The following is a 26,558-nucleotide window of genomic DNA, read 5'->3' on the forward strand; positions in this document are numbered from 1 at the left end:
ATGTAATCTTAAAAGTCCATCATGTTAAGTTCAACCTTGTCTCCAAGTCAATCGAATTTGCACATCAAAAGAGGGGACATCTCTTCTGATTTGCACATAGAACTGGTTTAGCCACCTACTCAGTATATTCTGGTCAAAGGCTAAAAATTGTAATCAAAATAGCTGAATGAAATCTAAATAATCATACATTTAGTATTTTAAAATCATCATCCAATTAAACGCTTGAATATACCTTTTGACATATGATTCTATATCCAAGTTCTATTAGCAACTTCCGAATGTTTTCCATATTTTTCATTTCCATAATACATAACATATACAACCAAATAACTGATGTCACATTTATTACACTGTTTCCTTATCTTTGTTATGTTGGGTTATTTAGAAATAGGATTAACCCCTAACAATGATACAGATCCTCCTATCTGATTAGGAGAGTGGTTGGGGTATCTATCACTTAGGGTGCATTCCCACGAACGTATATCGGCTCGGTTTTCATGCCGAGCCGATATACGTTGTCCTCGTGTGCAGGGAGGGGGGGTGGAAGAGCCAGGAGCAGGAACTGAGCTCCCGCCCCCTCTCTGCCTCCTCTCCGCCCCTCTGCACTATTTGTAACGAAAGGAGGCGGGATGGTGGCGGGGCTAAGTTCCGAGAATTAGCCCCGCCCCGCCTCTTCCCCTTGCAAATAGTGCAGAGGGGTGGAGAGAAGGCAGAGAGGGGAGCTCAGTTCCTGCTGCTGGCTCTTTCATCCTCCCCACCCTGCACACAAGAACAACGTATATCGGCTCGGCGTGAAAACCGAGCCGATATACGTTCGTGGGAATGCAGCCTAATGATGGTAAACGATAGTAGTAGCTGATTTGCTTCTGATTCTATAAGTCAGCCACTACAGAAGAAATTTCCGTCTAGGAGGGAACACTAGAAAGTGGTATACTCCTATAGGTAAAGGACTTATAATAATTATGTCGATCCCCCTATCTGATTAGGAGAGTTGTTGGAATATCTCTTACTTATGATTATGAACAATAATAGTAGCTGATTTATTTCTGGTTCATCTCTCACTTATGATTATAAAAAATAATGATAGCTAATTAGTTTCTGGTTCGACGCGTTTCAGTCATATAAGTGACTCATCGGGAACCCTAAATGCTTCTAGATTGATTTTAGTTTTAATAACACTTTGGATGTAGGTGAAGATGACTAGATACCGTCTTAAAATAACTAGAGCCGATAGAAAGATGCTAATCAGGAGAGTCTCATCGTGATTATTAACGAGACCGTCCTAATAAATTGGATTAGTGGATAACATGGAGGTCAATTATAACGATTACTGCGCTAAAGAGTGCTTAGATCGTTAGAGACCAAAGGTCCATCTAATCCAATGCACAGGTTAATAGGAAACCTTCCGGAATCTACCCTAAAGGGTTCATGGAGCAATGATGTAGTAGCTTCATAGGTTCCTAATTCAATCAAGCCAATACTTTTCGACCTTTTGGATCTATCTCTTGTTTTGTAGATGTCTTTTGTCTTATATGTTGTTTTAAGGCACTATATTTTAAGTTATCAATAAAGGTTAATTTTTAAGGGGTCAATACAGTGAATAAGTTTTAAATAAAAGTTATGATTTTTTTAAAAGGGGGGAAGAAAAATCGAAAATGGGGGAAAAAGAGGGCTGTGTCCTTAAGGCGGTAAGAAGCATTTATTTGGCTGCTATGGCTTTTTTATCCAACACTATGAATGTGGGAAAAGCAGTCAGGGATTCAGATTCTTCACTTATTCTCGGCCTCCGTCTTACTTAGAAAAGTGTCAGAAACTATAACGCCATATTTATTTAACAAAACACAAAAGTCCGCCCGGTCTTCGCACAGCAGCTGACAGAACTACAGCTCTGAGGTGACTGGTATGAAGCGGCTCCAGCCTACAAAGCTCAGTACTGAAGGGAATAGAGCCAGCAGGAAGTGGAACCGCTGCATGCCGGACGCGTCCTCTGCTTAACTACATCACTTGCCAGATACAAACATGGCGTCCGAGACGCTCTGAGTTCTCAGAACGTCACGTCTAGTGACGTCAGCACGCCGGCTGTCACGCTGTCAGGATGACGCGGTGCTGGAGGATGCCCAGGCCAAGCTCTGAACTAAACGTTTCCCGACACTGAGAGTGGCCAGCTCGGTGGTCGGGATGGCGGAAGCGGGGGGCGCTGCCCCTACGGACGGTAAGTGCAGCTCTGCCTCGGTCTCCGTAGGTCCGCTAGTGAGGGGCTTGAGCCGGGCCAGATAGTGCTGAGTGTCCGGTGCGGGAGGCGGCTGGAGGTGGGAGCCCCCGACCGGCTGGGCACAGACACATGTCAGCTGGGGAGCGGCTCCCAGCCTGTCGCTGTATAGTGGAGGGCAGCCCGTTATCTGTCACTTGTCGCCTGATCAGCTGAGTGGTGGCTGGTAGCCTGCAGCCCTAAGAAGCCACCAGTGCATGTGCTGGCCACACTGGTGCTACTGGGCATTGTGCCTTGTGTGTTCTGGGGTCCTTACGGGGCTTTTCTGGGGGCTTGAAAATGAGCTATAAGCAGGGAACAGTATAAATAATGGCTGCAGAATACATGTGCCCGCTGCAGCCCATCGCTGGCCTTGGGGATCATGTGCTCTACATGCTGGCCTCACCGCCGAGGCCAGCGATGGGCTGCAGCGGGCACATAAATGATGTACGGGACCTTTAACGGGCGAGTAATGTGTATTTTATACCTTTTCATTCTGATGGCTTTTCTTAAAATTATTTTTACATATCCCCAAAAAGCCCTCTAAAGCCACATCCACACGTTAGTGGCCGCCCGCTGTTCAGCTACATTCTGGTAGCCAAATTATGGCAAAAATAGAAGTGCTGGATGTGGCATGTGCCATGCCTGACCCGGGCAGAACGGCATCCATTAACTATAGTGGGTTCTGTTTGGCCCCATTATGTATTCTGGCATTCCCACGGATGGAATGGCGCTGCGCCGGGCCTCACTGTGGCCACTGAAATCTCAGATGCTGTTTTATTGATTTTTTTTTTTTTTTTTTTTTTTTAAGCCACACGATAAAATCTCTCTCGATGTCGATAGAATCGGCACCAAACTTAGTGCCCGCAGACTTAATGAAGGCGTTTTGGCGCCCGTCCAGGATGGTATCATTGGAATCAGTTTCCCCGTTACCCTACAGTACAGGTGCTGCTGCACAAGACTAGCGGCCACCAGTAGGAGTAGTCGGACCCGCAGAATATCTCCACCACGAAGCGAGGGGGAGCTCCGCTCAATACGGCCGGCAGCGGGACTTGCTCTGCTGTCTGAGTTGTTGAGTCCAGTTGCTGTCCGGCAATCAGCAGACCTCTGTGTTTTGCCAGGGGAAAACGCCGTATCGGCGCTGTAACATTTGGGTCTATCACTAATTGTCAAACTGATGCTGCTCGGCTATTGGCAGTAAATGCTGATCGTTAGCGATGGCCGCTGTCACTTGTGTAATGGCACCATAACAAATCTCAGACTATGGACGCCTCTAGGGCAATTTTACCTAAATGTGTATAGTTTGGGCTTTAAATCCTTTGCAGTAGGGTTCCATGACATGCTTTGTGCTGTGTGTCTTTTGTACCTGCTATAGTTATAGTGCCCCCTACAGGTGTTCACCTCTCCATTCATTGGATGGGTAATCCAGATCTCCTCTGGGCAGGCTAAACCTGTCCCCATGCCCGGTGGCAGTAAATAATACAGAATTATTGGAGGAGAATTGATGTTTTCAACGCCCGCTAAAACCACTGCACCAGGCCTCCATTTATTTCGATGGGGCCTCTTAGATGAATGTATTAACGCAGCATTTGTAGCACGCGCTTAATTGAACACTATGTTTTTACAGCATTGCAGGGCGTTTTTGATGCCCTGCATCGCCCATTAAAATGAATGGGGCGCGTTGCTTACAATGCAGCTGGGAGGGGATAAAAGTGGTGACATCATCAGCGTACTTCGCCTGCATTGTTACTGGACGAAATATGCAGTCAAACGCGGTGTGGGCGTGGCCTAAGGATATGTGCACGCAGTGAAATCCGCACAGATTCCGCATCTCGGAAGTGCCCCATAGCTGTCTATATGAATCCTCGCTGTCGTCTATACGCTGCAGATTTTTTCCGCACAGAGATTTCAAAAACAAAAAATGACACTTTTTGTCACGGGTTCCGTGCTGGGAATTCCGCATACAGATTTTCCTTTTGAAAAGGTGTAAATCGGCAGGTGTAGAAGTATATAGTGCATATGGTCTAATATTGAATGCTGCACCTCCTGTAATAAGTATATACCGGTAGTGCATATGGTCTAATACTGCGTGCTGCACCTCCTGTAATAAGTATATAGTGCATATGGTCTAATACTGCATGCTGCACCTCCTGTAATAAGTATATAGTGCATATGGTCTAATACTGCATGCTGCACCTCCTGTAATAAGTATATAGCGCATATGGTCTAATACTGTATGCTGCACCTCCTGTAATAAGTATATAGAGCATATGGTCTAATACTGCATGCTGCACCTCCTGTAATAAGTATATAGTGCATATGGTCTAATACTGCATGCTGCACCTCCTGTAATAAGTATATAGTGCATATGGTCTAATACTGCATGCTGCACCTCCTGTAATAAGTATATAGTGCATATGGTCTAATACTTCATGCTGCACCTCCTATAATAAGTATATAGTGCATATGGTCTAATAGTGCATGCTGCACCTCCTGTAATAAGTATATAGCGCATATGGTCTAATACTGCATGCTGCACCTCCTGTAATAAGTATATAGAGCATATGGTCTAATACTGCATGCTGCACCTCCTGTAATAAGTATATAGCGCATATGGTCTAATACTGTATTTTGCACCTCCTGTAATAAGTATATAGTGCATATGGTCACTGTATGCTGCACCTCCTGTAATAAGTATATAGTGCATATGGTCACTGTATGCTGCACCTCCTGTAATAAGTATATAGTGCATATGGTCTAATACTGCATGCTGCACCTCCTGTAATAAGTATATAGCGCATATGGTCTAATACTGCATGCTGCACCTCCTGTAATAAGTATATAGCGCATATGGTCACTGTATGCTGCACCTCCTGTAATAAGTATATAGCGCATATGGTCTAATACTGTATTTTGCACCTCCTGTAATAAGTATATAGTGCATATGGTCACTGTATGCTGCACCTCCTGTAATAAGTATATAGTGCATATGGTCACTGTATGCTGCACCTCCTGTAATAAGTATATAGTGTATATGGTCTAATACTGCATGCTGCACCTCCTGTAATAAGTATATAGCGCATATGGTCTAATACTGCATGCTGCACCTCCTGTAATAAGTATATAGCGCATATGGTCTAATACTGTATGCTGCACCTCCTGTAATAAGTATATAGAGCATATGGTCTAATACTGCATGCTGCACCTCCTGTAATAAGTATATAGCGCATATGGTCTAATACTGCATGCTGCACCTCCTGTAATAAGTATATAGCGCATATGGTCTAATACTGTTTGCTGCACCTCCTGTAATAAGTATATAGAGCATATGGTCTAATACTGCATGCTGCACCTCCTGTAATAAGTATATAGCGCATATGGTCTAATACTGTATGCTGCACCTCCTGTAATAAGTATATAGTGCATATGGTCTAATACTGCATGCTGCACCTCCTGTAATAAGTATATAGAGCATATGGTCTAATACTGCATGCTGCACCTCCTGTAATCAGTATATAGCGCATATGGTCTAATACTGTATGCTGCACCTCCTGTAATAAGTATATAGTGCATATGGTCACTGTATGCTGCACCTCCTGTAATAAGTATATAGTGCATATGGTCACTGTATGCTGCACCTCCTGTAATAAGTATATAGTGCATATGGTCTAATACTGCATGCTGCACCTCCTGTAATAAGTATATAGCGCATATGGTCTAATACTGCATGCTGCACCTCCTGTAATAAGTATATAGCGCATATGGTCACTGTATGCTGCACCTCCTGTAATAAGTATATAGCGCATATGGTCACTGTATGCTGCACCTCCTGTAATAAGTATATAGCGCATATGGTCACTGTATGCTGCACCTCCTGTAATAAGTATATAGCGCATATGGTCACTGTATGCTGTACCTCCTGTAATAAGTATATAGCGCATATGGTCACTGTATGCTGCACCTCCTGTAATAAGTATATAGTGCATATGGTCACTGTATGCTGCACCTCCTGTAATAAGTATATAGTGCATATGGTCACTGTATGCTGCACCTCCTGTAATAAGTATATAGTGCATATGGTCTAATACTGCATGCTGCACCTCCTGTAATAAGTATATAGTGCATATGGTCTAATACTGCATGCTGCACCTCCTGTAATAAGTATATAGCGCATATGGTCACTGTATGCTGCACCTCCTGTAATAAGTATATAGTGCATATGGTCTAATACTGCATGCTGCACCTCCTGTAATAAGTATATAGCGCATATGGTCACTGTATGCTGCACCTCCTGTAATAAGTATATAGTGCATATGGTCTAATACTGCATGCTGCACCTCCTGTAATAAGTATATAGTGCATATGGTCTAATGCTGCATGCTGCACCTCCCGTAATAAGTATATAGTGCATATGGTCACTGTATGCTGCACCTCCTGTAATAAGTATATAGTGCATATGGTCACTGTATGCTGCACCTCCTGTAATAAGTATATAGTGCATATGGTCTAATGCTGCATGCTGCACCTCCTGTAACAAGTATATAGTGCATATGGTCTAATGCTGCATGCTGCACCTACTGTAATAAGTATATAGTGCATATGGTCTAATGCTGCATGCTGCACCTCCTGTAATAAGTATATAGCGCATATGGTCTAATACTGTATGCTGCACCTCCTGTAATAAGTATATAGAGCATATGGTCTAATACTGCATGCTGCACCTCCTGTAATAAGTATATAGTGCATATGGTCTAATGCTGCATGCTGCACCTCCTGTAATAAGTATATAGTGCATATGGTCTAATACTGCATGCTGCACCTCCTGTAATAAGTATATAGTGCATATGGTCTAATACTGCATGCTGCACCTCCTGTAATAAGTATATAGTGCATATGGTCTAATGCTGCATGCTGCACCTCCTGTAACAAGTATATAGTGCATATGGTCTAATGCTGCATGCTGCACCTACTGTAATAAGTATATAGTGCATATGGTCTAATGCTGCATGCTGCACCTCCTGTAATAAGTATATAGCGCATATGGTCTAATACTGTATGCTGCACCTCCTGTAATAAGTATATAGAGCATATGGTCTAATACTGCATGCTGCACCTCCTGTAATAAGTATATAGTGCATATGGTCTAATGCTGCATGCTGCACCTCCTGTAATAGACCGTCTGCAGTGTCCTGTGTAGATTGATGGGAGCGGTCTGATAATAGTAGATGTTTTGCAGTGCCGGTGTGATAATTTCCCTGCCCACGTGTGGTGCAGACAGGAGATAATGACATATCTGGTAAACTCATTGACATTTTGTCTTCCACTCGCACACACAGATTTCCTTGTCTGTGACACGAAGCATGGCTCATCTAATTGTTGATCGCACCAAATGATAGACTGCGGATTGTTCTCCTAATTACTGCTTGGATGACGGCTTTATTTGTGACTAGAAATAGTTGACATTTCTTCTGGTTGGTGACATCTAGCACTGGTCTGACAGCTTGGTGTCGCTCCGGCTCCTGCTCACGTTGTAGGGGTTGGCCCAGCACAGGAGGAGCAGCGACAATAGTTACAATAGTAATTATTCTGCTGTTTTCCAAATAGAAGGCGATAACATTGTTTCACTCGTGTTTATGGTTTCTCATTTGCAAAGTCAGCAACAACTGAACACTAAACAGGAAGTGTAATCGGGCCGGGAATATATATTTTTTTAAAGTGTACTTTAGGGCCTTTTCACAGCAGCGTCTTCACTTCATTTTGCTGCCCTGTCGTTGGAACAACATAGAAAATGTTTCCGTTTTCAAAAGGTCTTCAGTTTCAATGTTTTTGTGTGTTTTCCACCTTCATTCCGTTTTTTACACAGGATCAAAAGCGCAGACTGATGCACTCTCGTTTCCAGTTTCAGAAAAGGAGTGCAGATGGATCCTCCTTTAACTCAATCTGTTTGTCATTTCCAGTTTTGGCTGTCTTCTATGTGGGGGTGTGGTGGCTCAGTGGTTAGCACTGTTGCCTTACAATGCTGGAGTTCTGTGTTCAAATTTTCATCGAGGGCAGCATCAACTTTAAGAAACTCCATACAGCCATCACCCATGGTCAGATTTGCACCTACAACTCCAGCAGTGCAGGGCAGTAGTGCTAACCACTGAGCCACCACACTCGTTCTTCAGTCAGATTTGAACCTATAATTCCAGCACTGAAAGGCAGCAGTACTAACAACTGAGTTATCGTGCTTGAGAAGAGAAGAATGAACACAATGAGAACCTACAACTTTCACACAGATGTTGTCCATAGTCGGGCATGAACTTAGAATAGTGCAACCTCACTAGCCAATGAGCATTAAACTGCTTCCTCCTTCTGCTTCTTCCTCATCTTCTTTCACTTCCTTCTTCTCTGAAGGAAGAGAAGGAAGAAGAAAGAAAACATATGGTGGCTTAGTCATTACCACTGTTGCCTTGCTGTACTGGGGTTCTAGGTTTCAAATTTGACATCTGCATGGACTTTGTATGTTCTCTTTGTGTTCTCGTCCAGAGAAAAAAGGAAGAGCATGCATGGTGGCTCAGTGGTTGGCACTACTGCCTTGCAGTGCTGTAGTTGTATGTTCCAATAAGGCCAACGATAATGGCTGTATGGAATTTTTCAAAGGCGATGTTGCCCTTGATGAGGCGAGGCAACAGTGCTAACCACTGAGCCACATTCATTCAAGAATCGCCAGCACTTAAAGGGGTTGTCCCGAGGCAGCAAGTGGGTCTATACACTTCTGTATGGCCATATTAATGCACTTTGTAATATACATTGTGCATTAATTATGAGCCATACAGAAGTTATAAAAAGTTTTATACTTACCTGCTCCGTTGCTAGCGTCCTCGTCTCCATGGTGCCGACTAATTTTCGGCCTCCGATGGCCAAATTAGCCGCGCTTGCGCAGTCCGGGTCTTCTGTAGTCTTCTATGGAGCCGCTCGTGCCAGAGAGCGGCTCCGTGTAGCTCCGCCCCGTCACGTGCCGATTCCAGCCAATCAGGAGGCTGGAATCGGCAGTGGACCGCACAGAAGAGCTGCGGTCCACGGAGCAAGAGGTTCCCGGCGGCCATCTTCACAGGTAAGTATAGAAGTCACCGGAGCGCGGGGATCAAGGTAAGCGCTCCGGTAAGCTGTCTGTACGTCCCTGCATCGGGGTTGTCTCGCGCCGAACGGGGGGGGGGGGTTGAAAAAAAAAAAAACCCGTTTCGGCGCGGGACAACCCCTTTAATTAGCTCATCAGTAGTGAACACCCTAATCTCTTATGGTTTTCAAGATCTGTTTTGCAGCAATGCAGTGGGAACAATTGTAGAAATTGAATTTAGTTTCTAGAATCCTAGAATAGTAGAGTTGGGAGGGACCTCCAGGGTCATGTGTTCCACCCCCTTGCTGAGTGCAGGATTCACTAAATCCTCTCTAGACAGATGTCCAGTCTTTGTTTGAAGACTTTCATTGAAGAACTCACCACCTCCCGTGGTAACCTGTTCCACTCATTGATCCCCCTCATTGTCAGAAAGTTTTTTTTCTAATATCTAATCTCTCTTCTCCCTTTCAGTTTCATCCCATTGCTTCTAGTCTTTCCTTGTACAAATGAGAATAGGGCTGATCCCTCGGCACTGTGACAGCCCTTCGGATATTAGTAGACCACTATTAAGTCTCCTCTCAGCCCCTAGGAGCAGGTCCAAAATCATACATGGGAGGGGGTGCTGAAGCAAGAAGCGAGGTTCTAACAAACTCTTATGTGCAGAACAATGCTATCAGCAGGCTGCGGGCACTACTTCTGGGACTTGCCAGGGCGACCGAGAGCGGCAATTCAGTGCGAAGTGATGCAGCCCAATGTATCCATGGATTCTGACTGGTGGTGGAGTTTGAGGAGAAGGTGTCAGCAGGTGCAGTGAGATGCAGCTGTGGAGTTCCTGTATAACTACTGTATAGTAGGTGGCCAGGAGGGACACGTTAGAGGAGGCTGCCCTGGACATTTCTAGTCTGCAAAATCTGGTAGATGGAGCACGGAGGTACTTCCTGTCCCATGTTAGCAGCCCAAACACTAAACTTGAAGTTTCTGGGGTACTGATTAGGCTGTGTGATTGAAATTAGGTTAAAACTAGAGATGAGCAAACGTACTCGGTAAGGCCGATTTCGCAATCGAGCACCGCGATTTTCGAGTACTTCACTACTCGGGTGAAAAGATTCGGGGGTTGCAGAGGGGAGTGGGGGGGAGAGAGAGCTCCCACCTGTTCCGCGCTGCTACCCCCCCGCTCCACCACGCCCCGCCCCCCGGCGACCCCCAAATTCTTTCACCCAAGTAGTGAAGTACTCGAAAATCGCGGTGCTCGATTGCGAAATCGGCCTTACTGAGTACGTTCGCTCATCTCTAGTTAAAACCCCTATCAGGAAAACCAAATCTTGTAAAAAAAAAAAAAAAAAAAAAAAACATTTTTTTTTTCTTTCTTTCTTTGTTTAGCAAAAAACAGTTTTTCATATTAAAATTGAAAAGAAAATCCAGACATTTTTTAGGCCTTACTTGAAGGGGATGGAAATCTACTGCCGGTCATGTGGTGTGCACACAGGACCAGGTACAATGCAGCATGTATGTCCAACTGAAGGCCCGAAATGTCATTTTATGTGGCCTGTCAGGTCCATACGCAGAAGAACCTCCACTAGATCTGAGGGTCCTGAGTTCTGCTGGGAAGCCCCCCTAGCACAGTGTGGACTTGTTTGCAGCCTGCTTTTGGGTACCAGAATTGCCATCTTGGTCCAACATTGCAAGAGCTGTGGCTGTTACTGCAGAACCCGGGGTCTTTGGTGTGCATCCCGTCTACTTCTCCCGCTGAATCTATCCTGCAGTACAGCACCGCTTGCCGAGGCTCAGACCATGAGGCGGGTTGTACATCCTGGCTGGTCCTTCCCACCATCCTGCAGAGGTCAGTTTGTTCCAGCCTGCCTGGCCATATACTTTGAGCATGTCGCATGAATCAGAGAACGTTGTGTAAGTGTACATGCACACAGTGACGTAAAAGTTGCACCCGAGAGTCGATGCGCCCGTCTGCTGTCCGATGTGCTGAACACCGCACATTGATATATAGGACATGCTAAAAAAAATTTTTGTCTGTACGAGTAAAAAAAAAAAAAAGCTCAGGTGCTTTTCAATGAACAAGTGCTATTTCTGTCCAATTCTCAGACCAAAGGTAGGACAAAAATATTGTCCATGCGCATGTACCCTTACGCCTCATGTCCATGGTTTTCTTTTTTTTTTACTTTACTGCGGAAACGCTGGCTGGCGCACATGCGCAGTAGAGATTTTTTTTTTTTCAAACTCCTGCAAATCAGACGGCTTCCATTGACTTCAATTGAAGCTGTCCATAGTGCATGCTGCGATTTGATTTCCGCATTCGAAGATCCGCAAATCAAATCTGCATGCTGTAATTCAGGTGTGGGCGCCTATGTTTCCCTATGGGCGGCCCGAACTACGGATCATCTGTGTGGTTGCCCCGCATGGATTCTGCAATTGAAATCTGCCCGTGGACATTGGGCCTTATACTGCTTTTTAACCCATTGATTAAAGGCTCTGACCTAAGGAGTTTTTAGGAACCTTCCTCCAGGTTCTACTAACACCTAGTCTTTCCTGTTCTCTGACTACCTGGCAGTTGGGGACTTGGGCTCCAATTTTTCTTGACTTGAACCTTACTTTGGTCTATTTATTCTCCCCTCCCTCTGTTTTTAATATATCCTTTTAAAATGCAGTTTAACAATTGCAAACTGCCCTTTTTGAATGCTGATGTGGCCCTTGGTGTAATGGCCATGCACCTGTATATCCATGGGGGTTATCCTCTAGGAGTGGACAAAGTACCAAATAAATGAGAAGCTGGGAGGAATTAATACAGAAAATATAGTGGAAAATTGTCTAACCTCATTACACAAAGAGTAACACTTGCAGAAAGCAGGATCTCCATGTAACATTACACTTACAGAACCTTCTCTTGTACTCCCTGCATTGCATCTACAGTGTTCATTCTGGAGATCAAACAATTACTTGTCTTCCTATTTCCGTGTCCATCATGTAGTAAGCGGAGAAGGGACAAGTAATGCAAAGTTCCTGTTCCAATTGCTAGGTGTGACGTTAATATGATCGCTTCTGCGCTCCGTTTTCCATCAGCTGTGGTTTGTGGGATTTGAATAAAGGTCAGAGTTGTTGCTTCCATTTAGATATAGTGAGTTGTGTACGTGGCTTACTGTGCTCGGTCCTTCATGGGACTCTGCTGAAATTGTCTGCAGCTCTCTCATGGTCATTGTGGAGGGACGATGCGTGTAGGATACGGAGGTCAGTCCCAGTAGGGGTGCGTTCTTATCACGCCGATTCGTTCAATTCTAATTTAACTGAAAGGGTTAAATCATCTACTGATCTGCAGCAAATCCGTGCCGTGGGAAGGCACCCCAAGACTGCCGGTGTCATGCTTGCCCTCTATAGTGGCATACATCACCCATTAGTCCCAATGTTTAGAGGGCACACGCTGCACATTATACACTTTGGTTTTTGTAATGACCCACTTATAGAAAAGAATGCTGAATATTTTTACCTATACAGTATATTGAAAGTGTGCCAACACATACCGGTCTGACAGAAGCCAGGACAACACCCTTGTGGCTATCGGGTGAACTGCAGACTATGGATGCATGTGATTGTATACAGTGGGAGCTTTAGTGCATATGCCGATCATAAATGTAAACCGCTATGTGAGCAGAGTATAGGAAGCACTGAGGAATGACACATGCAACCATACTATACAGTACAGTCAGTATTAGGTGTACCCATGAGCTGCCTTTTATTGATGCCCTAAAATAAAGGTGACTGCCCCTTAGAATTAGGCTGTATGCACATGGAGGGAGCCCTTTTTTTTTTTCTTTTGGTCGTGAAAAATCAGTCCAATTTCTTGTTTTGACTTTCATGTGTTATTTATTTTTTTTCACATGTGATTCCCATCCATTTTTCATGCACTCATCAATGTACAGGCTCCGTACGTTTTGGTTCTTTTTTTTTTTTTTTTTCCCCTTAATGGTCTCCATGGTTACATGCATTAAAAACAGATTGCACTTGCATCATATGAGTGCAGTTAGTATTTTTTTTTTTAACCCATTTAGGACCAGGCACTGTAAGGCCTCATGTCCACGGGGACAGATCCGCAGCGGGTCATCCGCACACGTAGTCTGTGCCCCATAGGGATGCATACACCCGCAGGTAACTAAATACCTGCGGATGTCATTTTCCCCTGAGGTGCGGATTGCGTGTGTGGGAAAACACCAGCAGCATGCTCCATTTTAGTGTGGGTCTCCCCCGAGGACGGCTCCCGCAGGCTTCTATCAAGGCCTATGGAAGCCTTCCGGATCTGCGGCACACCTGCAGCTGAATTCCTGCTCTCGGGCGCAGGAGTTAAAAAAAGAAAAAAAAAAAAGTGCACGGCACGCTGCCGGAGTGCCGAGCACATCCGCCGGGCTTTCTGCCTACTCCCTTCACTACACGTTGCTCAATGAGCAATATGTATTAAAAGTGGAAGTGTTTCTTCCACTCCGGAAGCCCAGGGGTCACGTGACCGCCGTGGTTCCCTGCTACAGCAGAGCTGTGGGGTCATACTAGACGCTGGCCACCTCTGCCAGTGACTAATGTCACTACAGGGGTTGTTTTCTCCTGTAACTGGGGATCCTATGGATGCCCCAGCTACAGTGGGAAAGTGTCAAACAAAAACATGTGACTGTCCCCCAGAGATCTTATATGACGTCATGGGGGACATAGATAGTAAAAAAACATAATTACCGTATAAGCCGTGTCAATAAGTTTTACCACAAAAAAACTGCTAAAACTTATTGACTCGAGTATAAGCCTAGCTATAATCGAGTGTATACTAGGTAAAAAAAAACGCAATACTCACCTCTCAGCCAGCGTCTGTGTCCCCTGTGCAATGCTCTCCCTGGCGGTGCGGCAGGCTGCTTCAGACTTCTCTCTGCTGTCATCTCCCTGGCCTGGTTTTGAATACCCTTGCCATCAGCACTATGTAACTAAGCACTGTGATTGGATCGAGCACCAGCCAATCACAGCCGGCGCTCGATAAACCAATCACAGCCATTCAGTGGTGTCCTTCACTGAATGGCTGTGAAATGATCAAGTGTTGGCTGTGATTGACTGGCACTCGATCCAGTCACAGCGCTTAGTTACACAGCGCTGATGGCTGGGGAATTCAAAACCAAGCCTGGGAGAAGTCTGAAGCAGCTTGCCGCACCGCCGGAGACACAGACACCGGCTAAGAGGTGAGTTGCGTTTTTTTTGTTTTGTTTTTGTTTTTGTTAACCTCACTAGAGCAAAAGTCTAGGAGGTTTTTCAGCACATTTTTTGTGCTAAAAAACTCGGCTCATACTCGCGTATATATGGTATAAGTGCATAAGTTTAAAAAAAAAAAACCAGTATAAATCAACAATATATACATAAGAAAGAAAATAACGCCAACCAGAACCTTCGCTACATGTAATCCGAAATCATACATATTATATATTGAAACGTCTGAACCAAAATGAGGAACCCGTTCCCATACTTTACTTTAGCATAAATATACTAATAAATAAAAAAAATACCTGGAAATGTTAAAAAAAAGCTTTCTTTAGTTTTTACCCCCCAATAAAACTTAAAAACAGAAAAAGTCAGTGAAAGAGATATTAAAAAATCACCCTATAGGTCATGGGGGGAAAAAAACGCAGCAAAAATAATTTTGGTAGCTAAAGGAAAAAAATAGGGCAGTAAAACAATCACATGGGTAAAATCTGTAAAAAGTGTCTGGTCTTTAAGGGGTTAATATATCCATTGGCTTTAGAAAATCACATGAAAATAGGACATTCTGAGTCTTTTGTACTCTGGATTGTTCATCTAATTAAAAAAAAAAACCAAAAAAAAAAAAAACCCCAAACCTGTAAATATCTCCATGCAGATAATGTGTTCTGTTTCTGTGTGATTTTAGATACCCCATGGAAGTCATCCGTATGACTATATACTGATACTCGGGGTTCTTATATGCTATAATCCTCTTATTTGTCACATCCTATAGCGAAGGGACATGTTGCCTTGTTCTTCAGTTCTCTTCTTATTAGTATCCGCTCTGTTGTGAGTATGCTCTACCAGGTTTTGTTTCCCCTGATCCATCTTTAGTCCTGTTACCTACTGAAGTCACATGAAGCTATTCTTGCTGCATTGCTCAAACTGGCCGTACCTGGTAAATACTCAGTTGGGCAGACATATCCATAGATGTGCTGGCAGCTCTGTATGCTAAACACCAGGGCCCCAGTTTTTAATCTTTATCTCCAAGTTAAATTGTGCTACAGACTTTTTTTTTTTGCTGTAAGAAGTGGTGTAAACTCTGGCCTTTCTGCGGTTTGATTCCACAGGAATCGTGGCAGCAACGACTAGATGAGACTGCACAGAAGCTTGCAGATTTTTCTGCAGAAGCCAACAAGGAGTAACTGATTGCAAAATCACTATATTACTGGGGAATCTCATTGCAAATATTTTATTCTACATTAATAGGGGAAAATCCTCACACTCAAGTATCTGAACTGAAATGGTCTGCAGAATGGGCCTTATATTTATGCAAATGTGCAAGGAAAACCCGCAGCAAGTCCATCCTGTTGGATTTACCCTAAAGCTACCATGGAGTTTTGTTTTTTTTTTCCAGCTTAATCTACATCTAGTTCAGCCTGTTACCCCTCCCCCTCTTCCTTCCCCAATGTTGATTCAGAGGAAGGCAAAAACTCCCATGAAGTAAGAGCCAGCTTTCCTTAGTTTAGGGAGAAAAATAAATTCCTTCCCAACTCCTACCTGGCAATCGGAATAATCCCTGGATCCTTCTGAAGTAATTGCTGACTATAACATGTAATATTGTTATACTCAAGAAAGGCATCCAGGCATCTCTTGTACTCTGATAAATCTTTTGATGCACCACATGGTACTATTTGCCTTGGGATTAAAGCCTTTACTGCACTTCCTGCCCTGACCACCGATGGCGATGTCCAGCTTTGCCGCAGTCACAGCCGATCAGAGGATCAGCTGGGATCCTGAGTGGCAGACTCCCACCGCTTAACTATTGATGACCTACCTATCCTTAGGTAAACGCCTGGAATATCCCTTTAAGTTTACAGTTAACGAAGATCTCCAAGTCCTTTTCCATGTCCGTTTTTCCCATTAAGCATGCAAAGGTGACATGTATTACCCATGTGCACAACCTTACATTTATCAGTATTAAATCTCATTTGCCACTTTTCTGCCTCGAGTTATCATTCACATGAGCGAGCCGGCGAACGATAAGAGTTCGCTTGCGCAGCCTGTTTATGCAAGCAGATTAATGGTTCACTCACAAATCGTTCTGTAGTTCACATTCACTGCACTAACGAATGAGAATGACACTTAGTGAATGAGCAGGGAATAAATTGTTCATCGATCGTTGGTCGTGTTTACACTGAACGATCATTCAAATTCGAACAATCCAACAATTTTGGAGTGATAACCTTATCCAGCAACCATATACTGTACACTGTTTGGTTAATTACTTCACCCCTTTTTAAATGTTGGCACCACATTGCTATGTGTCAGTCCTGTGGAGCAGTCCCCATCACTATTGTGTCCTTAAATATAAGAAGCAAGGGTCAATCTGTCACAATTCTTAATTGTCTTAGGACCTAGGGGTCTACACCATCAGGACCCCGCGATTTAATCCCCCCCCCCCCTTCCCCCTTATATTTATCTTTTTAAGAAAAATCTACGCTTTTCCTGGGTTAAGGCCTATTTAGTCGCAACAATTATCACTCAATTTGGTCAAACAACCGCAGATGAACGATCGTTGCGTATAAATGCTGCCATCGTTTACATTTCGGCTGATCGATGGTTTTAAGGTGAGCTTAAAATCGATCGCTCAGCCAGAGCGGATAACGCAGACCACACGCTGTGCTCTGCACGGGAGTCGGAGATTACATTGTGTTCTGCCGACAGCCCATGCAAGAGCAAAGGAGCTGTGTGCAGAGCTTAGACTGCATGCTGTGCTCTGCAAACAGTACCGGAGGCCCCTTTACACGCAAATGAAGCTAATAGTCTTAATGGACATTAGTGTCCATTAACACCTTATGCAAAATGATCGCTGAAACTGTCAATCGTTTGAAAGATTGTTATTGCGTGTAAATGGGCCATTAGGCTGGTGACTTTTAATGAAGAGTTTATTTTATCACTCTGCATTTCACTTGATATATCCTTCTCTTTTGGAATACAGTGGAGAAAAAAACTATTTAAAAGATTTGCTTTCGCTTCATAACCCCCTACAATTCTTCCCACTGAAGGGCTAATGCTCACGGACAGATTATCGCTGCAGAAATCGCGGTCAGGCACCCGCCGTGAATTCTGCAGCAATGTCTGTCCATGGACATGCTGTGTTAAATGATTCTCCCCTGTCCATGAGTGGAAAACAACTGTGATTTATTTATTTATTTTTTTCTTCCCACTTGCGGGGGGGAATCGCAGCATGTTCTATTTGCTGAAAAATGCACGAATGGCTTCCGTTGCAGTCAATAGACACGATACTTCCACAGTGTGAGCACAGAAGAATCGTGGGAATCCGCATCACAGTCCAGCGCTGGCGCGTCATACCCTGCCCTGTTCATGCGCGCTGACCCGCTGGATGAGACACTCGTGGCAGATCCGGAGAGGTGAGTATAGGGTCTGTGGGGGGCACCGGGTCTAATTTCCCTGCAATATTTTGCAAGCGGAATCCGACCCAGCCGTGTGCATGAAGTAGTCTAAAGTGACTTTTAAGTTGGGAGCTCAAAATTGATATGTAAACCAGTATGTACTAGTGATGATTAGCTGCTATTTATCTTTCAGCAGATCTTGCTCCTGGGTTATTTTTTAACCCAGTTCTATTAGGACAGAGTTGTAATATGTGACTATTTAGGTTAGCTACAGTTCAAATCTGAAGTAATCTGCAGGACCCACCTTCCCCAAATAGGTACTAACTTTACATATTGATTTCGAGTTCCTGAATGAAGATGAAGGGTCAATCTAAAAGGCCAACACTTCCAGTTTTTAAAATCATTTTACTATTTGTATAGTCGAACAGTTTAGGCCGCCTAAGAGAATTCTCGCAGCAGGACACGACCCGCGCCCCTGCAGAGACCAGTGCAGTGCTCACCTCTCCCGCGGCTCCAGCTCTGTGATGTGCCGGCCAGCCGGCGCATGCGCAGAGCGGAGTCGGCGGCCCGGGAGTGACATTTCTGTGTGGGCCTCTGCGAGACCTGCACAGAAATAGAACATGCCGTGATTTGTTTTCCGCCCGTGTTTTCACGCAGACAAATCGTGGCCGTCTGCATAGGATTGCGTATTGTAATGCAATCCTATGCAGGCGGGCAGGGGCGGAAATTCTGCCGCAGAATTTCCGCCCGTGTGCAGGGGGCCTTAGGCCTCATGTCCACGGGGAAAATCAGATCTGCTGCAGATTCTCCATGGAGAATCTGCAGCGGGTCCCTCCTGCCCCGCGGACATGAGGGCTGAAAATAGGAATAAATCAGAATTAACTTACCTCTCACACGCTCCGGATACTTCCTTCGCTGCCGCGTCATCTTCTCTCGTCGCGGCCGGATCTTCTTTCTTCGGCTCGGCGGATGTGCATGATGACGTCGGTGACGTGCCCCGCGCATGCGCCGGGCTGAAGCAAAATGATCCGGCCGCGACTGAGAGAAGATGGCGCCGCGGCGAAGAGAAGAACCGGAGCGGGTGAGTAAAATCAGATTTTTGTGTCCCGCGGATCCGGACGGCTTCCATAGGCTTCAATAGAAGCCCGCGGGAGCCGTCCCAGCGGGAGACCCGCATGAAAATGGAGCATGGTCCAGATTTTTTCATGCTCCATTTTTTTTAAAATCCCTTTTATTGACGATCCGCGGGTATTTATCTACCCGCGGGTGGTCACTGCATCCCTATGGGGTGCGGATCCGCGGGCAGGAGAAGAGTTAAAATCCGCTGCGGATTTTAATTCTTATTTTGCCCGTGGACATGAGGCCTTAGGGTTAGATTTGCTCTTTGTCAATTAGTCTCTCCTCTTCCACATTTGCTGCTTTTATTTGCTTTTTACATAGTTTTTTTTTTTTTTGTCTTTTATAGCTATTTAGTGCTTCTTCACTACCTGCCGATTTTAGTAGTTTAAAGCCGTCTGTTCACGGCCACGACTGAATATCGCTAGCGATATTAAGCCGCAGGGGAGGAGGGGGGAGCACTACAAGGTCTCCGCGATGAGCCTGCATTAACGATGGTCTCAATGTGGAGAATCGCAGCATAGCTGATTTTCCACTCGTGTGCAGTAGACCGCGCTTTCCACAGTTATCCTTACTGCAAGGTAGAAAAGTGTTGTCAGTGGCACTCCAAACGAATCCACACCGTATGGAAGCAATCAATATAGGTCCATGCTGAAATCAAGGCCTCAGATTCCTTGGCCCTTCATACATCATCCAGAATTAGTAAATAGATGCAGCACTCCCTAAAATGCATGCAGCATTTCGACCGTGAGGAAGGTCTCGCTCACGGTCGAAACGTTGCATGCATTTTAATGGAGTAAAATAAAGTCTACAACTTTTAAACTGCTTCACCTGGATTGAACTCCTGAGTCCTGCACCTATTTGCTGATTTTTGGATGTTCCATAGTTATCCTATGAAAAGCATGTCATGCGAGCTCCATGTGAAATTTATTGCTGCGGATCTCGCAATGACACCCGTGGGCAGCCTGCCTTAATGTTTTCTTTCTGATATTTATTGCCCTCCTTAACATTGTTTAAGCAACATTAGTTTTATTCTATTCCTTTAATCCCTTAAGGACCAAGCGCTAGTTCTGGGCATTAATCCCAGCAGGAGCAGATCAGATTTTCAGCTGTTAGTCATAGCGAAGAACCCGGAGGAGAAGGGAGAAGTGTTTTTAACCACTTCTGCCTTATCCTTTCCTGCGTACATGGCAACCAATGAGCGCTATGTACTAAAAAGTGGAATTGTAACTTCCACTATGCAACCCGGCTATCATGTGACCATGGGGTCTCCCTGTTACAGCACAGCTGCAGGGTCCTACCAGACACTGATCAGCTCTGTTAGTTGCTATCCCCTTGTCACTACAAGGGGATGTTTTCTCCTGTAACTGGGGCTCCTATGGATGTCCCAGCTACAGTGGAAAAATGTGAAATAAAAAAGCCCATATGAAAGTCCCCCAGAGGTCTTGTATGACATCATGGGGGTTATAGATGGCAAACAAAAATAGGTCAAAAGGAATTACAGAATAAAATAAAAATATATACATAAAGGAAATAACCGAAGGCCGATGCCAACCAAAACAGTCGCCATATGCTCCCTGTAATTCAAAACTATACATATTGTATATCAAAAGTCTGAAACAAAAATGACAAACCCATTCTTATACTTTACTTTAGCGTAAATATACTGCTTCACAGAAGGGGAAATCAAGAATTAAAAACAATCACAGAAAATGGCCGTTACTTACTGAGTGAGGAGTGCAGGACACCGATAAGACAGCCACTCACACTGCCTCCTGATAATGAGGATTGTGATGCTTGGCGTACACTCCCACACATAGTGGATACAGGGTGCCAGACCATTCTGATATATGTAGGTCACCATGCAGACCAGCAACCTATTAATGACGCCATGATAATTTGGCAGGTTACGCTGCATTTCCAACAGTGAACCACATTGGTACTGACACCCTGGGCTCCCCCTAGAGTCTTAAAGCCACACTGCATGTGAATGATAGATAATAAATGCAAGGCATTGGTTGGATGTTGGCCAAGATACATGAGCCCACTAACCACTTCACGGTTCCTTGCGTTGTAGTGGGTCCCTAAACTAATATAAATGCATCACAGAAGGGGGAAATCAATAATTAAAAACTATCACAGAAAAATGGCCGTTACTTACTGAGTGAGGAGTGCATATAGATGCATCCTCCTCTCACCATGCAGGTAGCTGACTACCAAATGGAGGAGCCAATAACACCTGTGCAGGACACCGATATAGCAACCACTCACACTGCCTCTTGATAATGAGGGGGGTGGATGCTTGGTGTATGCTCCCACACATAGTGGATACAGGGTACCAGACCATTCTGATATATGTAGTTCACCATGCAGACCAGCAACCTATTAATGACGCCATGATAATTTGGCGGGTTGCCCTGCATATCCATCAGTGAACCACATTGGTACTGCCAATAATTAAAAAAAAATAAAACTATAAATTACAGGGGGAAAAAAGCAGCAAAAATAATTTTGGCAGCTAAAGGAAAAAAACACTAGGGCAGGAAAACCACCACAGGGGTAAAATCCATAAAAAGTGTCTGGTTCTTAAGACCTCATGTCTACAAGCTTGTCGGAATCCAGCCCTGCTGTCCGCAGCCAGTGTCCCATGCTTACCAGTATTTTCCCGGCAGAGGTGTCCATGCGTGTCTCCATTTCTGGATTTGGAATTGAATGGCTGTGATAGGTTCCTCGAGTGCTGGCTTTGATTGGCTGAGCCGCACGCTCGGTAACCAATCACAGGCAGAGCTTCCTGGAGGCGGGGATTTTCAAAGTCCTGACCAAGAAGCTCCACAGGAGAACTTCAAGCACCTGCCAGAGAGCTTCAGGGGAGATGTGTTGGAAGATGACCGCGCCAGAGAGCTGATGTATTCTTTTTTTACGTTTTTTTTTTTTTGAGGGTCAGGCTTAGTTTAGGGCTTTTACGGTAGGATTTCCTACTGTAAAAGTTGCATCGCACAAAAACGCAGCAAGGTTCCATAGTAAAACAGGCTACAAAAAAATTGCAAATCGCGGCTGTATAGAGCATGCTGCGATTTTGTAGTCTCGCAGTGTCACAGGCTACAAAACCTCGCTTGTGTGGAAGAACCCATAGGAAAGTATGAGCTCCACATACATGTGAGAAAATTACCCGTGTGTAAGCGGCCTTAAGGTCTGCCGGGGCTGGTCACAGAACAGACTTTACAGACCATTTTAAGGGTATTTTCCTATTTCTGAAGAGTGTGGCATATCTAGTGCACAGTAGCCAGCTAGTAGGAATGCCTTTGCCAGGTTTTGATGATCGTTTTATATGTAATTCCAATAGATGCACCCCAGATGTTCCTTAAAGCTGATATAACATTAATAATACCTCACAAAGTCTGTGCCGAAATCTGTATCAAATCCAACATGTGCGAACAGGCCTTCAGTTTTCAACATGTGCAAGCCCTTTGCCTAGGCAGGAGAGAAGTCAATGACAGCAGCTTGTTTCACTCCCTATTTTACAGTACTGAAGTCTAGAAATGATGTATTGTCTGAATGCTGTGATTCAGAATACCAGTACAATTAACTTCTATCTGTCTTATCAGCCACTCTGCAGAAACGGGTGGAAGAACTGGAAAGAATGAATGCAGAATATCTTCAGATGAAGGCGCAACTAGAGCAAGAATTTAATCAGAAGAGAGCAAAATTTAAAGAGCTGTATTTGGCTAAAGAAGGTAAATGTGTAACTGGACTTTTGAAGTTGTTACAAGGCTGTCAGTCTTGTTTCTCGACTTCTAATTTATTTAATTTTTTTTAACAACATGACAAAAATCACATTTTTACAGTAAAACAAAACAAAGAATGCTCAACATAATGTACAGCATCTCGGACACTAATGTGAATAACATTGCCAAATATGCAACACATTCATGGCTTTTAATTTACCCTTTGAATCTTTACACAGCGGAAATGCTTTCTGCCGCACTTTTTATATATGTTGAGGATTTTGGATGCAGAGTTGCATCATAGACTTCAATGGTATGTGAACTTCTGTACCGAAAACAAGAACACAGATCCCTACCAAACTCCAACAGTAATTCCGCTTATGTTTACTGTGGAATTATGTTACAGGTTGTATGCCAAATGTGAATTCACCCTATGGCAAACAGAGTTTAAAGGGTCAGTTAATGTTGCTGACACATGTGCTGTCTAAGACTAGTAAATATAACTGTAGCGCCTTATCATCCTGGTATGCCAGTCGACTGACTGAGGGAGCCGCTTTCCATTGTCTCACCACTTAGATGCCACTGTCATTATTGGCTGTGGCATTCAGGGAGTTAAGCTGCCAATATCGATATCAGTGATCTCTAATTTTCTCAGTTCTAGCAGGACCCCGGCACTCCTGCCACTGAGCTCATGAGTACAGTAGCCGTATCCACAAGATCAGGATCATCCTTTCTCATGATGGATATAGACATCGTGTAATGCAATGGGGTTATCTTTTCCCCAAATTTGTGCTACAGTAGTTCTATGGCTTTGGTCCAGATGGGCAAGCCTTCGCCCTCCACACATAAGGAGCCTTGAGCATCTAGTATCTGGCATTTCTGCAGTGGAATAAAGTACTTACCACTAGATTACCCTGTGTTTCACTCTATTTTACTGGCCACTAATCAAAGGGGAAAAAAACACAAATCGGCCAAATTGAGGTAAATCACATACCAATTTAGAGAAGGAAAAGTTAAATTTTACTTTCATGTTATTGCTCAATTTCACTACTAAATAAGTAAGATATGTCTATTAATGTACTGAAGGTAAATGTGAGGAAACGTAACCTGTTGACTTTCTCCGATGTAGAGGACTTAAAACGGCAGCATGCTATTTTTCAAGCATCACAAGAAGACATAGCTCAGTTGAAACTCCAGCTATCAGAAGCACAAGCAGAGATGGAGAACATCAAAGCTATAGCTACAGTGTCTGAGAACACTAAGCAGGAAGCCATTGACGAAGTGAAGAAACAATGGCAGGAGGAGGTGGCTTCTCTCCAGGCTATCATGAAAGGTATGGTACATTTGGCGCATGATTTAAAGCGACCCTCCAGTTTCAAGACAAAATTTTGTCTCTAGACCAGGAAGAAGGAAGGTGTATTTCTTGCATCTGTTCTTCCCTTCTGTCTCTCCGAATTACCAGTTGCGGGCACTGTTTTTTCCATCCAAGATGGCCGACGCAATGTTCAAACTACCTAATCCCCACAGTGCATTGGTACTGTCTGATTGGGCATTGCTGCTCATGTGATCAGTGCTACCTAGTCAGAGATCAGTGTGTGTTAAGTAGATGGAAAATTGCAGCCGCCATCTTGGACAGTAGAAAACAGGGCCCAGAACTGGTGGATCTGAGGAGGAGCAGAGATGACAAACTGCAGGTAATATACCCCCTTCCTCCATTCTTGAGATAAACCAGAGAATTGTTTCAAACCCCAGGTTCCTAACTAGTGACTTGGGAGCTTCCGGTAGTGCATTGTCCTCACACTTGGGATTCCTCCACCGGTGGCAACTATAGATACTCTTCTGTATAGTTGTCCTCTTCATCTGTCATAACATTACTGAAGCTTGCCATCAGGGCCAGAACTATATAACCAGTAGTTGGCACCAGGATTATCCTACTCTTTGCTTCAGGGATCACTATTTTGTTGCAATGGCATAGTTCCTAAAATATGGCACTGGCACTTGACATCTTTCATATGGAAGTTTCCTGGTTGCTTGTTTAGTTGTTCTTATAAATAAATTAATACATTTTTCTTGATTTCAGTCATGCAGCTTTTTGAGCTAAATAAGATTGGAACTTAACCCCCCCCCCCCCTCCTAACAGCTACTCCACTGTTTCCTCTGCCATTCCTGATGTTTTTTCATCTGATGCTACACTTGACCTGCAAACTGCAGCAATTGTTGTATCTCCACCATTCCTCTACCCAAACCCGGAAGGGCCCTATAATTTGTTGCTTTTTCTTAACTTGAGTACTGGAAAAACTGCTACAGACTGGATAAAAGCAGTAATGACGAATATATCAACAAACCATTCGCTATATACACAGAGCTTCTCTATATAGTGCTTGAAGTACCACTTTAGTGAAAATATTTTTACATCTCTGCCTCCCCCTAATCTGATTGCCTGTCACACTCTGCATATTGCAGTGCAGCCCCCTGTCTTATACTTATTAGGCACCATTTTAATGTTTTCACTTTCACATTGATCCCATGATGCATCAGCACAGCATTACCTGATCAGCTACTAAATGTACCATCTCCGCAATACTGCCATGACTATCTGTATTCTATATTGCCTAAATAAAGTGCAGACCATAAGTATACAGTCAGGAGGATGAGCTGTGATCTCTGATATAATGATTTGACAGGAGCTGTGTGATCATCATCCGTAACTTTGATAGGAGTGTCTGTGCCCCCCTCTAAGCAGTTTCTGTGGTAGGGTCCATGTAAACAGTATCATGCAGGCTGAGAAACTGACTTGAAACTGAACATACAAATCTAAGTAGATCTCTGCTGGTCAAAACTGAGATCACATGACCACCTAAGGAAAGAGGCCGGGAGTTTCAGATGGGAAGGGATAACTAACCAAGGTAGCACTAGCTCACTTACATAGGCTGGGGATAACTACATCATGAATGAAGAAAAATCACCAGAGTTGCCCTTTAACATACAACTAATGGTACCAAAAGGCAAAATCTCATGCTGGGCATTAAAAGTCAAGTACCTGGACGTGTATGTGTCTTTTTTTTTTTTTTGGACTGACTTAAAATAGTGCATTATATTATAATGTTCAAGCACAACTTTCTCTCCAAGACCCCATCCTGCAAGATTCCACAAGCTTTTTCTGTTTTATTCATGTTTTCATCCTTACTGGTTGTATCATGCTTTATTCTATATGTTCAATATTGCTCTTAGAGACCCTGCGGGAGTATGAACTTCAGTTTCATCGCAGATTGGAACAGGAGCGAGGCCAGTGGGGACAGTACCGGGAGTCTGTTGAGCGGGAGATTGCAGAACTTAGGAGGCGACTTTCTGAAGGTCAGCAAGAGGAAAACCTGGAAAATGATATGAAAAAGGTATGCAAGTGTTACACACTTTAATTTCTTGCTTTTTCGTAAGCTTGTTAAAGTTTTGGTTTTCCTTTACAAGCATATGTAGGATACATCGCATTTGAATTGCGACATTTAACTTGGATTTCACATCCTAGCAATACCTCAAGTAAAGAACGGTTGTCTAAAGATAATACAGAACACTCTGTCCTACAGCTTAAAGTGGCTACATTTACCAAATATCAGGTTGTGTTTAAAAGAGAAATTATCAGCTGATTATGTCATTTTAGGTGACCACTAGTACCAGTGTTTCTGGTGGCGCAGTGCTCCACTTACTAATATAATGTAGTAAAGGGGATTGGAATTGGTCACAGGTTC

General features: G+C 44.0%; 1 protein-coding gene across 1 annotated transcript in view; it reads left to right on the plus strand.

Moving 5' to 3' along the window:
• The first annotated feature begins 2,077 nt into the window (after positions 1-2,077).
• Positions 2,078-26,558, plus strand: part of RABEP1 (rabaptin, RAB GTPase binding effector protein 1) — a 51,490-nt gene continuing 27,009 nt past the window's right edge. The window contains exons 1-4 of the mRNA XM_066578880.1: positions 2,078-2,212; positions 22,696-22,824; positions 23,945-24,148; positions 26,047-26,207. Coding sequence (XP_066434977.1) covers positions 2,179-2,212; positions 22,696-22,824; positions 23,945-24,148; positions 26,047-26,207 — 528 coding nt within the window. The 5' untranslated portion in view covers positions 2,078-2,178. The remainder of the gene's footprint in view (positions 2,213-22,695; positions 22,825-23,944; positions 24,149-26,046; positions 26,208-26,558) is intronic.

This window comes from Eleutherodactylus coqui, chromosome 1 (genome assembly GCF_035609145.1).
Source record: "Eleutherodactylus coqui strain aEleCoq1 chromosome 1, aEleCoq1.hap1, whole genome shotgun sequence".
NCBI classification, from domain to species: Eukaryota; Metazoa; Chordata; class Amphibia; order Anura; family Eleutherodactylidae; genus Eleutherodactylus; species Eleutherodactylus coqui.